This window comes from Lonchura striata, chromosome 25, assembly GCF_046129695.1.
Source record: "Lonchura striata isolate bLonStr1 chromosome 25, bLonStr1.mat, whole genome shotgun sequence".
Taxonomy (NCBI): Eukaryota; Metazoa; Chordata; class Aves; order Passeriformes; family Estrildidae; genus Lonchura; species Lonchura striata.
The window spans coordinates 7,056,082-7,066,707 of NC_134627.1; the positions used below are offsets into that span (position 1 = coordinate 7,056,082).

The window sequence follows — 10,626 nt, forward strand, 5'->3', positions numbered from 1 at the left end:
GGTCATGGGATGTGAGCGTGGGCCCAGGGGCAGGAAATGGAGCTGGTGAAACTGGGACAGCCCAGGGTGGGTGAACACCCACTGGGGAGAGGCTGGGAGTGCCCTTAGGGGCTTTCTGGGGCAGGGAGATGCCCAGGGCTCCCCTGACATTGCTCAGTCACATTGAGGGCTGCCCCTTCCACCCTCCTCCCACCGTGGCACATCCCTGGGCACAGGGAGGGCTCTGGGAGGGCTCCTGGCACATCCCTGGGCAGCTCTGGAGCAGATTCCCTGTGTCACAGCAGCAGCAGAAGGATGTTTGGGGACCCCCAGTGCCGCCAGCCCCAGGATGAGCCCACAAACCAACTCTGGGCATGGTGCCGGTGCCCTCAGCGGGCGCTGCCAGCACGGGCGGCTTCCGGAGCTTTCTAGGAATCGGCTCTTGCCCAAGCAGCCGGGCGTGGGAGGAAGTGGCCACCCCACAGTCCCTCCTGACCCTCAGCGGGCTCGGGCCGTGGGGTGGGGGCACTGGGGGGGGCTGCATTTCATCTTTCTGAGCTGACACCAGCAGCCGCAGCCCCACCCCGAAAGTCCCATTCCCTCATCCCCCCACGCCTCTGTCCCTGTGTCCCCACACCCTGGCCACTCTGCCTCCCTCCCACGCGAGCAGGAGGCAGCGGAACAGAGAGAGAGAGTGCAAAAATAGAGTTTATTTCCATTTTTATCACATAGAAAAAAGCGGGTGTTTCTTGGGGCTCACCCAGCTGCAGCAATAAATACAGTACAAAACCCCCCACGCCCAGAGCTCCCACACAACCACGGGACTGGGGCTGCGTCAGGCTCAGGAGGATGGGAATGTGTCCAAGTGGCTCTTTCCGGCCAGGCATGGGCACAAATAAGTTAAACTGCAATAAGTACTCCAAGTTCAGCAGGGAAGGGGGACAGAGCAGAGATGCAGCTCCCCAAAGTGCTGAGGATTCCTGGAAAAGCCTCATCCTGGTGAGGCTGCTGCATCCCTATGGTTCTTCCATCTTCCCTCCCCTCCCGCCCTAATGGCTAATAAATATTAATTACTAGAAATAACACCCATCAGATGTGTCCCTGCAGGCTGCAGCCTGGACAGGGAGATGCTGTTCTGGAGCATCCTCATCCTGGGATGAAGGTGTTTTCCCATGGGATGCTGCAGCAGCCCCAGCAGTGCAAGCTGTGGAGAAACTGAGGCACAGGCAGTGCCAGCAGCAGCTGTGGGGGCTCAGCCCAGCTCCAGAACCTCGTAGCAGAGATACGCTTGTGTTTAAATATTAAACAAGGGTGATGCTGCACAGGTACCTGTGCACAGATCCACCGCGGGATCCCCTGGCGCCTGCCTGGGGCCGCGGGCAGGGGAGCATCCCCAGACAGATAAATATTAAATAGGCATAAATATTAAATAAGCAGGAAATGGGGTGCTCCCGGGATGTCCCTCAGGTAGGACATCCACAAACAGGGGTCAGAGGCTGGTGAGGTGTCGCAGCGCCCGGTACGCCGTCTCCAGGAACCGCTGGAAGTTGGCCAGGATGAAGAAGCCGCCGACTTGGTGGTGGAAGTGGGAGGAGAAGGTGGGGACGGGGTCCTGGTTCTCTGTGGGGTATGTCACCGTGGCCAGGCCCAGGTCCTCCATCTGCAGCCGGGCAGAGGCAGAGGCATCAGCTGCAGGCTTGGAGATGCCCCCCTGCCCCAGTGTGCCCCTCCTGGGGATGCAGCCCCCACCGTGCCCACCCATCCCTGTGAATGCAGCCCCCACCCTGTCCACCCATCCCCATGAATGCAGCCCCTGCTGTGCCCACCCATCCCTGTGAATCCAACCCCTGCCATGCCCACCCATCCCTGTGAATCCAACCCCTGCCATGCCCACCCAACCCTGTGAATTCAACCCCTGCCGTGCCCACCCATATCTTGGGATACAGCCCCCGCTGTGCCCACCCATCCCTGTGAATGCAGCCCCTGCTGAGCCCACCCATCTTTTGGGATGCAGCCCCCACCCTGCCCACCCATCTCTGTGAATGCAGCCCCCGCCGTGCCCACCCATCCCTGTGAATGCAGCCCCCGCCGTGCCCACCCCTCCTTTGGGATGCAGCACCAGCTTTACCCACCCGTCCCCACCAAGTCCCCCCTTTGCCCCCGCACCTGCTGCTGGATGTTGGAGGACAGGTTGGCCATGTCCAGCTGCAGGGTCTCCACCAGCCCAGCGTGCCCGGGCAGCAGGGCTTGGATGGTGGCCAGAGAGCCGTGGTAGATGCGGAGCCCGGCACGGATCTGGCTGAAGCAGGTCTCCTGTGGTGGGCATGGCGTGGTCAGTGGGGCCGGGTGTGGCCTGGCCACCGAGGCACGGGGGTTCTGGGGTGCCCTGAGCCGGGACCAGCTCGTGGGAGGGGTGGGCTGCCCGCACTCACTGCCTGGAAGGTGCGCCTGTGACACTGCTCCAGTGGCGCCTGTGCGATGTCCAGGTCCTGCCGCACCAGCAGCAGCTCATCCTCCTTGCACAGCTGGAGGGTGTCACACTGCGGACAAAGGGGATGGGGTGAGGATACCAGAGGACCCCTAGCACCCCCCAACATCCCATCCCTGGGTTATGGGACCCTGTGCAGCCCAGCCAGGAGGAGGGAGGGGATGGAGTGGACCCGATGCCATGGGTGTGGAAGTGTGGCTGTTGTACACCCAGGAAGGTCACCATGTGTCCCTGGTGGGTGCCCCAACACCCCGGGGCTGAGCTTTGGGCAGTGCAGGGGACACTGCTGGCTGCTGGCCCTGCGATGCCGATAAGGGCAGGGAGGTGGTCACCTTATCTGTGACCTCCCAGTGGCTGCCATCCCCCTCCGCAGCAAGCGGGGCTCACCACCAGGCGCTGCAGCGCGGCCACGTCCCCACGGATCTTGCGGGTGAACTCGAGGTTCCTCTGCAGGAAGAGCTGGAAGTCCTGGTCCCCTGAGAGCTCAATCAGGGGTGCCCCATGCAGCTCCTGCCACGGTGCCCACAGCAGCACAGCCAGCAGCAGCGCCAGCCCACCTGTGAGGACAGCGGCTCAGCAACCACCCCAGGGAGCCCCGACCCCTCAGCCAGGACCACTTTGGGGATGGTGGCAGCAGCGTGGCCTGGGGAAGGCGCAGAGACCCCAAAAGGGGAGAGGGACCATTGTTCCCTGCATCCCACCGGTGCTGAGGGCTCTGGATGTGTGGGTGCAGCAGGTGCTACAGGTAGGGTGGGTTTATGGGTGCTCTGGGTGCAGTGGGGACAGTGGGTCCTACGGGCAAAGTGGGGTTTAGGGGTGGTTCGGGTGCAGTGGGAGCAGCAGGGTAAGCGGGTGTAGTGGGAGCGGTGGGAGATGAGGGTGCTGCACGGGTGCTGGGTACTCACGGGTGAGGAAGCACATGGTGGGTGCCCGGCTCGGTGTCTCCTCCTCTGTGGAGTGCAGCCCTGCCCAGTCCGGCCCGGCTCCTCTCGCTCCTGCCCGGCTGTGCTCATTGATCGGGTGGCATTTATAGTGCACGGGCCTCGGGGATTCTCACCGATGAGGCAACAGCGCGATTGCTTCACTGCCTTAATTACAGCATGCAAATCTCTCGAACCGGCTGCTCGGCCACGGCCACGGCGTGGGGCTTTCCCGGGGCCGGTGGGCAGCGGTGCCCCTCGGTGTGGCTGCAGCCGCCCGCTGGAGCCCAGGCACGGAGGCGGGTGCTGGGACAGGGCAGGAGGTGCCTCGGTGACTCATTAACCTGCTCGCAGGGCTCCCACTACACTGGCCAGGTGGGCCAGTGCCCAGCAGAGCGGGGTCATGTGCAGGGTCACTCGCAGGGTCACTCACTGGTGACCGGCCAAGGGGATGGTGGCTTCTCGCTGCTGCTGTCACTTTGTGGTTGTCCCCATCCCCAGCCCACGTGGGCAGCAGCCTCTGTCAGCTGCCCCAGACATCAGGGTGGGTGCTGGTGGTGTGACCTTCGTGGTGGTGGCACCAGCTGGAGGTGGCCAAGGTTAGACCCGGTCCAGGCACCTGCCCAGGGCTGTGGCTCCTCGGGGCAGCACTACGGGGTCAGATCCTGCCCTGCTGGGTGCTGTGGGGCCGGGTTGTGCCCAGTGTCACCATGTGCAGCACCAAGCACCGGCCACATCAGGCTGACCCCACCCGCGCGGGGCCAAACCCCCCCTCTGCCCCTACGGGGAAGAGCTTCCAGGGCAGCCCTTGGCAAGGGCTGGCTGCTCCCAGCCCTGTTGTGTTGATGAGGGAATTTTGGCTCGTGGCGGTTCCCGCAAATCCTTCCAGGATCTGTTGGGTGGGTGCCAGCTGGCCGGCTCCTGCCGGGCACGGGCTGGCCGGGGCACGGGAGGCACCCGCTCCCATCACAGCCCCAGACAGGGTGACCCCAGGGCAGCATTCGGCTGGGGAGGCTCATTCTGCACCCCTGACCTCTGGCTGGGTCCCACTGATGCCCTCCTGGAGGCTGTGTGGACAGGGATGGGGACAGGGATGGGGACAGGGATGGGAACAGGGATGAGGATGGGGATGGGGACAGGAATGGGGACAGGGATGGGGACAGGGATCCCGGTCTCTGCAGGTTGCAGATGTTGGTGGGCACTGGGATGGGCCACACATCCAGTGGGGTAGTTTGTGGGGTACTGTTTGTGGGGTATGGTTTGTGGGGTACAGTTTGTGGGGTACGGTTTGTGGGGTACGGTTTGTGGGGTACTGTTTGTGGGGTATGGTTTGTGGGGTACAGTTTGTGGGGTACAGCCACAGCACCAGTCCCAGAAGCTGGAAGTCCTGGAAGTTCCTGTCTCCAGCTGGGAAATAAACCCCATCAGCTGGAAGCAATCCATGAGTACCAAGCGGAGCCTTCCTGGCACAGCCAGGTGTGAGCTCTGAAACCTCCTGCTGACCTCTCTTCAAACCTGGCAGCACTAAACGTTCTGCCTTTCCGGATGTGGGAAAGGACCTTGCCAGCAGAGACTGTTCATGGGATTTTTGGGAGACACAGCCCCCCCTCAAGCTGTGCCTGTCCCCACCCTGGAGCCAGGGAGAGCCGGTGGCCATTGAGGGGCTCAGCACGGTCCCCTCAGTCTGAGCACCCACGGGACCACCCCAGAGCGGATCTGCCCTCTCAGCAGGAGGGTGCTTTCAGGAATTGTGATGGGGGTGTGTGGGGGGGTTGAATCAGTGCCCAAAGGCCCCGTCAGCTTTCCAAGGAAGGAAGTGGTTTCAAATCCGAAACTGGGGGTGTTGGGGGGTGGGGGAGGCCCAGCAAACCCCCTCCCCCCCACCATGGGGCTGGAGCTGCTCAGTCCAGGGACTATTCCAGGCATCCACCCTGTTCTGTTTCAGCCTCGTGGTCACCCTTCCTCTTCCCGGGGCCCAACCCAGGCACCCTCAGCCCCTTCCTGACATCTGCCAGCAGATCAGCGTGCCCGGGATGTCCCTGCGTCCCCAGCCCCCCTGGCTGGGCTCTTCCCTTCTTTGGTCTCCCCCAGAGACCCCCAGAGTGGGAATGAGCTGGGACAGCCCCGCTCCTGACCCGCAGCCCTGGCTGCTATCCCGGCGTGGGCATGGCTGGGAGATTCCCAGATTGTCTCAGAGAACTCATCCAACCTAGATGGGACTGATGCTGATGGGACCCACCTAGTGTGGCTGCATGTCCCCCATCCCCATCACCCCCAGGGTTGGTGCTGTGGGGCACAAAGGGCTCTGTGCCTTTCCTGATGGAATCCTCCTGGGATACCATCCTGGAGCTGCTGGGGCCACTCCCAGCACCACTGAGACAAAGCTCCACTCCCCCAGGATGGCCTGACCAGATCTAGTCCCAGGGAGAGAGCAGGGACCCCAAACCAGCCCCATGCCCCCTTCCCCATCCCAACAAACCCACAGCAGGAGCCACCCAGGCTGGAGTTTTTCCATCTTTTATTTTAAAAGTCATAATTGAAGTTTAACAAAGTTTGACCCCGTTGCTGCTGTGGGAGCTGGGAGGGCACCAGTGGAGACCCCACTCCTGCTCCCTCCAGCCCCGCTCCCCTCGCAGCCCCCCGGCCTCAGCTCCAATGTCACCACAGGGATCCTTTCAAGGATGTTTATTGGGGAGGGGGTCCCAGCACAAGTGCAGGTGGTCGGGGGTGTGGGCCCAGGGAACCCCCCGTGTCCCCTCCCACAGTACAGACATGCAGGAATTTATAAAAGGGGGTCTGGGGGGACGGAGGGCCCTGCTCAGCCACCATCTGTCCAAGGGACAAATAAAAAAGTACAGCCAGGGCCCAGGGTCACGGAAAACCGTCGTCATCATCCTCTGCCATCTCCTTGGCAAACTCCAGGTCCTGCTGCTCACGCTCCCGGCGCTCCTGGAAAGCAAAGGCTGAGGTTGGTGGCAGGTGGGGACAGAAGTCACATCCTTCCCGTGGCCACAGTGGCTGCAGAGATCTCACCTCTGCAGATTCCAAGTCCTTGTTGTAAGATTTGGGTGGGAACCTCATGGCCTGGAGAAAAAGGAGGAAGGAGGAGCTCAGAGCTGAGCCAGCCCTGAGCCATGTCCTGCTGTCCCCCTCAGGGACCTGGGGACAGGCTGTGCTCACCTTCACGGACATGTTGTGGATGTCGAGGCAGAAGGAGATGCGCTGGTGGAAGGCCAGCTGCGGCTCCCGCGTGGAGTAGATGTCGATCATCTCCTTGGACTGGACGTAGCCCTTCTCGTGGTTGATGCTGGCCTCGATCACGCCGTCCCGGATGGCCTGCAAGCCCAGGCACAGGGCAGGGGTGTCCCAGGGGCTCACACAGAGCAGGGACGTGGCACCCTGAGTGTTCCCAGTTTTCCAACCCATACCCAGCGGTGCTGCAGTGAGGGGTGTGGGGGAATGGTGCAGGGCAGGGGTGTCCCAGGGGCTCACACAGAGCAGGGACGTGGCACCCTGAGAGTTCCCAGTTTTCCAACCCAAACCCAGTGGGGCTGCAGTGAGGGGTGTGGGGGAATGGTGCAGGGCAGGGGTGTCCCAGGGGCTCACACAGAGCAGGGACGTGGCACTCTGAGCGTCCCTGAGTTTTCCAACCCAAACCCAGCAGTGCTGCAGGGAGGGGTGTGGGGGAACAGGGCTGTGGGCACCCCAGGACCCCACAGGGATGGGACTCACTGTGCTGGTACCTTGGCAACAATGAACTCGGCGTCCTCGGGGCTGTCCAGCTGCAGCTTCTGGGCAATGTCGGCCAGGGAGATGCGGGAGTAGGAGAGGCTGATCATGCGGACACCTGCGGGGAGAAGGGGATGGGATGCAGCTCCCCGGCCTGCCCAGCCTGCTGGGGGTCCCCAGACACCCTCCTACCTGTCTTGATGACATTGTGCCTCAGCCGAATGATCAGGGTGTAGGTGCCATCGGCCTGGAACTTGTCCCCAAACTGGTCAAGGACTTGGTTGAACTTGGCCAGGTTCCCCGTCCTGACGGCTGGAGGGGAGAAGGGGAGAAAGGGGGAAGGAGAAAAGCTGGGGAAAGAGAGTCAGGGCTGGCTGACTTCCTCCTTCTCCTCCTTCCCAAGTGGCATCTGCATCCAAGTCCCATCAAGGGGAGAGAAGAGAATTCCCACTGGGTCCCTTCCCACTCAGGATATTCCATGATCCTCTGAGCCCGCAGGAAGGACAGACAGGCAGGGGTGGGTGGCCGTACCCTGGGTCAGCAGGAAGTAGGGCATGAGCGAGCGCTTGAGCGAGGGCTGCCGGAACTGGAGCCTGTCCGGGATCTCCCCGAGGAGCAGCTCCACCACGATGAGCAGCTTATGCACCTGGGGCAGAGCGAGACCCTGAGTGAGCCCCCACGGGGCCTGAAACCACCCCTGTCCCTGTGCCCTCCATGGGCCTTGCACCCATCCCCCTGTGGCACAAGACCCCAGGAGATCCCAAACCTGTCCCTGTGAGGACTGGAAGGTTGCAGATTTGTCTCTGGGAAGTTCCAAACCCAGGAGGTCCTGCGCCTGTCATTGCTGCAGGGCCCAGCACCCTGGGAGGTCCCAAACTGTCCCCATGGGGCCTGACCCTGGCAGATCCCACACCTGTCCCTGCAGAGCCCAAGCCTGGGGGGTCCCAGATCTCATTCTGGAAGGTGCCAAGCCTGGGAGGTCCCAGAAGTGCCCCCGTGGAGCTCAGCTCTGGGGAGTCCTGGACCTGACTGTGGGAAATCCCAAATCCCAGGGGACCTGACTCCTTGGGGCCTGACATCCAAGCAGGTCCCAAACCTGCCCCAGGATCTCCCAAACCTGGGAGATCCCAAACCAAATTCCATGGAGCTTGACATCCCAAACCTGGGAGGTCCCAAATCAAATCCCATGGGACCTGACATCCCAGAAGGTCCCAAACCAAATTCCATGGGCTCTGACATCCCAGAAGGTCCCAAATCAAATTCCATGGAGCCTGACATCCCAGAAGGTCCCAAACCTGGGAGGTCCCAAACCAAATTCCATGGAGCTTGACATCCCAAACCTGGGAGGTCCCAAATCAAATCCCATGGGCTCTGACATCCCAGAAGGTCCCAAATCAAATCCCATGGGACCTGACCTCCGAGAAGGTCCCAAACCAAATTCCATGGGGCCTGACATCCCAGAAGGTCCAAAACAAAATTGCATGGGGCATGACCTCTGAGAAGGTCCCAAATCAAATTCCATGGAGCTGACATCCCAGAAGGTCCCAAACCTGGGAGGTCCCAAGCCAAATTCCATGGGGCCTGACCTCCGAGAAGGTCCCAAACCAAATTCCATGGGGTGTGACCTCCAAGAAGGTCCCACATCCAACCCCTGTGAGATCCCTGAGGGGTCTCAGAGCCAAGCCAGGGGTGTCGCTCACCGTCTGCTTGAAGCCGACGGCCGTGTGCTGCGGGGCCTTGCGCAGGGCGTTGGTCATGGTGCGCCGTGCCTCCGAGTACTCCAGCTGGATGGCCTTGATCCGCCCTGCGCCCACACGGGGCAGGTGGGGAAAGCCACCCAGTGAATCCAACCTGACCTGCACGGATGGGGCTCCAAATCCTGCCTGGAAGCCCCACCTCCAGCTGATCACAGGGGTTCTCCGAGGAACCGGAGCCCGGGAGGCAGGGCAGGCACCGAGCCCGCTCACCTGTGTAGTACAGGTAGCGAGCCCACTCGTTGTTGTTGGCCTGCTCGGGGAACACGGATTTGGAGACGAGCTTCTCGGCCTGGTCGTAGAGGTTGTAGTGGAGGTAATTCCTCAGGAGCAGGTTCAGGAGCGTGGCCTGGCCGTCGGCGTCGTGGCGCAGCGTGGCCGTGCGGAGCCGGGCGTGCAGGAAGCTGCGGGGTGGGACGGGGAGTCAGGGAAGAAGAGGGAGGAAAACAGGGGGGATCACGTTCAGGGAGAGCCCCCCACAGGACCCATCCCACCTCCGGACCACGTCGAGTTTGTTCAGGAATTCATAGATGCGGGAGTGGTAATAGTAACACTTGGCCACCACCAGGTCCAGGGCCCGGCGGTTCTGGGAGCTGATCTTCTGCATCAGGTCATCGGACACCTTCTGAGCCTGCGGGACAGGAAGGGAGGTCAGGGCAGGGACTGACCCCACGAGGGGCAGAGACCACCCAGACTGCTGGGATGAGGGGACAGCACGAGGCAGGGGATGCCTGGGGAGCAGGAGCACTGCAGGCAGCTCAGGGCTCTCACCTCGGGGTACCTCTTGCTGTTCATCAGGTAGATGACGAGCAGCAGCTGCAGGTAGGCCTCCACCTCTGGCAGGAGAGGGGCTGAGGCTGCTTTCCCCGTCCGTGGGCGGAACTGCAGCTCAGCTTCTGTATCCATGGACTGAGGGGAGAGAGAAATTCTGGATCCCTGTCCCCGTGGGGAGACAGCTCTGCTCCAGGTGTGACAGGAGCCAGCCCAGGGCTGCAAGGACCCGTCCCAGCAGAGGGGCTGCTCGTCTCCTGTGCCCCCAAACCCCTCTGCCCTACTCCAGAGGCTCCTTGGAGAGGGAAAGAATCATGGAATCCCAGACTTTTTTGGGTTGCAGGGGCCTTCAAGTTCATCCCTACCCTGTCATGGGTAGGGACACCTTCCACTAAACCAGGTTGCTCCAAACCTTGTCCATCCCAGCTACAGACGCTTCCAGGGATGAGGTAGCCACAACTTTCCTGGGAAACCCATTCCAGTGCTTCACTGCCCTCAGAGGGAAGAATTGCTGGCCAGTATCCCATCTAATCCTGCCCTCTGTCAGTGGCAAGCCATTCTCCCTTGTCCTGTTACTCTTAGTCCCTCTCCAGCCTTCCTGCTGCTTCTTCAGACACTGGCAGGCCATAATTAGGTGACCCCTAAACCTTCTCTTCTTCAGGCTGAACCATCCCTACTCTCCCTGTCTTTCCTCACAGCTGAGCTGCTCCATCCCTTTGATTATCCTCTGGATTTGCTCCTACACCTCCACACCCTTCCTGGGGCAGCTCTGCTGGTGGGGGTTGTCACCAGAGCCGGGCAGAGGTGAGGGCAGTCCCTACCTCCTCCAGGAATCCCAGCAGGAAGTCCCTGACAGTGCAGTTGGAGGTGAAGAAGCCGTGGATGGCCTTGTGCAGCACGTTGGGGTTGAGGCGGCGGGAGGTGGAGGGCAGAGCCCGCAGCGCCCGCAGGACGTAGCGCGGCTCCTTCCCCGACACCGCCTTCT

General features: G+C 61.8%; 2 protein-coding genes across 2 annotated transcripts in view; both read right to left on the bottom strand.

Moving 5' to 3' along the window:
• Positions 1-1,468: 1,468 nt before the first annotated feature.
• Positions 1,469-3,388, bottom strand: CSF3 (colony stimulating factor 3). The gene is made up of 5 exons (XM_021532960.2): positions 3,373-3,388; positions 2,855-3,024; positions 2,412-2,519; positions 2,146-2,292; positions 1,469-1,639 (listed from the first exon to the last, which is right to left on the bottom strand). The coding sequence occupies exons 1-5, from the start codon at positions 3,386-3,388 to the stop codon at positions 1,469-1,471; spliced, it is 612 nt and encodes a 203-aa protein (XP_021388635.1).
• Positions 3,389-5,888: 2,500 nt separating this feature from the next.
• The window catches only part of PSMD3 (proteasome 26S subunit, non-ATPase 3), a 6,912-nt gene continuing 2,174 nt past the window's right edge, over positions 5,889-10,626 (bottom strand). Inside the window, exons 2-12 of the mRNA XM_077788351.1 lie at positions 10,463-10,624; positions 9,642-9,779; positions 9,365-9,501; positions 9,084-9,274; positions 8,817-8,920; positions 7,648-7,762; positions 7,309-7,428; positions 7,131-7,234; positions 6,568-6,723; positions 6,421-6,471; positions 5,889-6,336 (exon numbers count right to left, since the gene is read on the bottom strand). Of these exons, the coding sequence (XP_077644477.1) occupies positions 6,259-6,336; positions 6,421-6,471; positions 6,568-6,723; positions 7,131-7,234; positions 7,309-7,428; positions 7,648-7,762; positions 8,817-8,920; positions 9,084-9,274; positions 9,365-9,501; positions 9,642-9,779; positions 10,463-10,624 (1,356 nt within the window). The 3' untranslated portion in view covers positions 5,889-6,258. The remainder of the gene's footprint in view (positions 6,337-6,420; positions 6,472-6,567; positions 6,724-7,130; positions 7,235-7,308; positions 7,429-7,647; positions 7,763-8,816; positions 8,921-9,083; positions 9,275-9,364; positions 9,502-9,641; positions 9,780-10,462; positions 10,625-10,626) is intronic.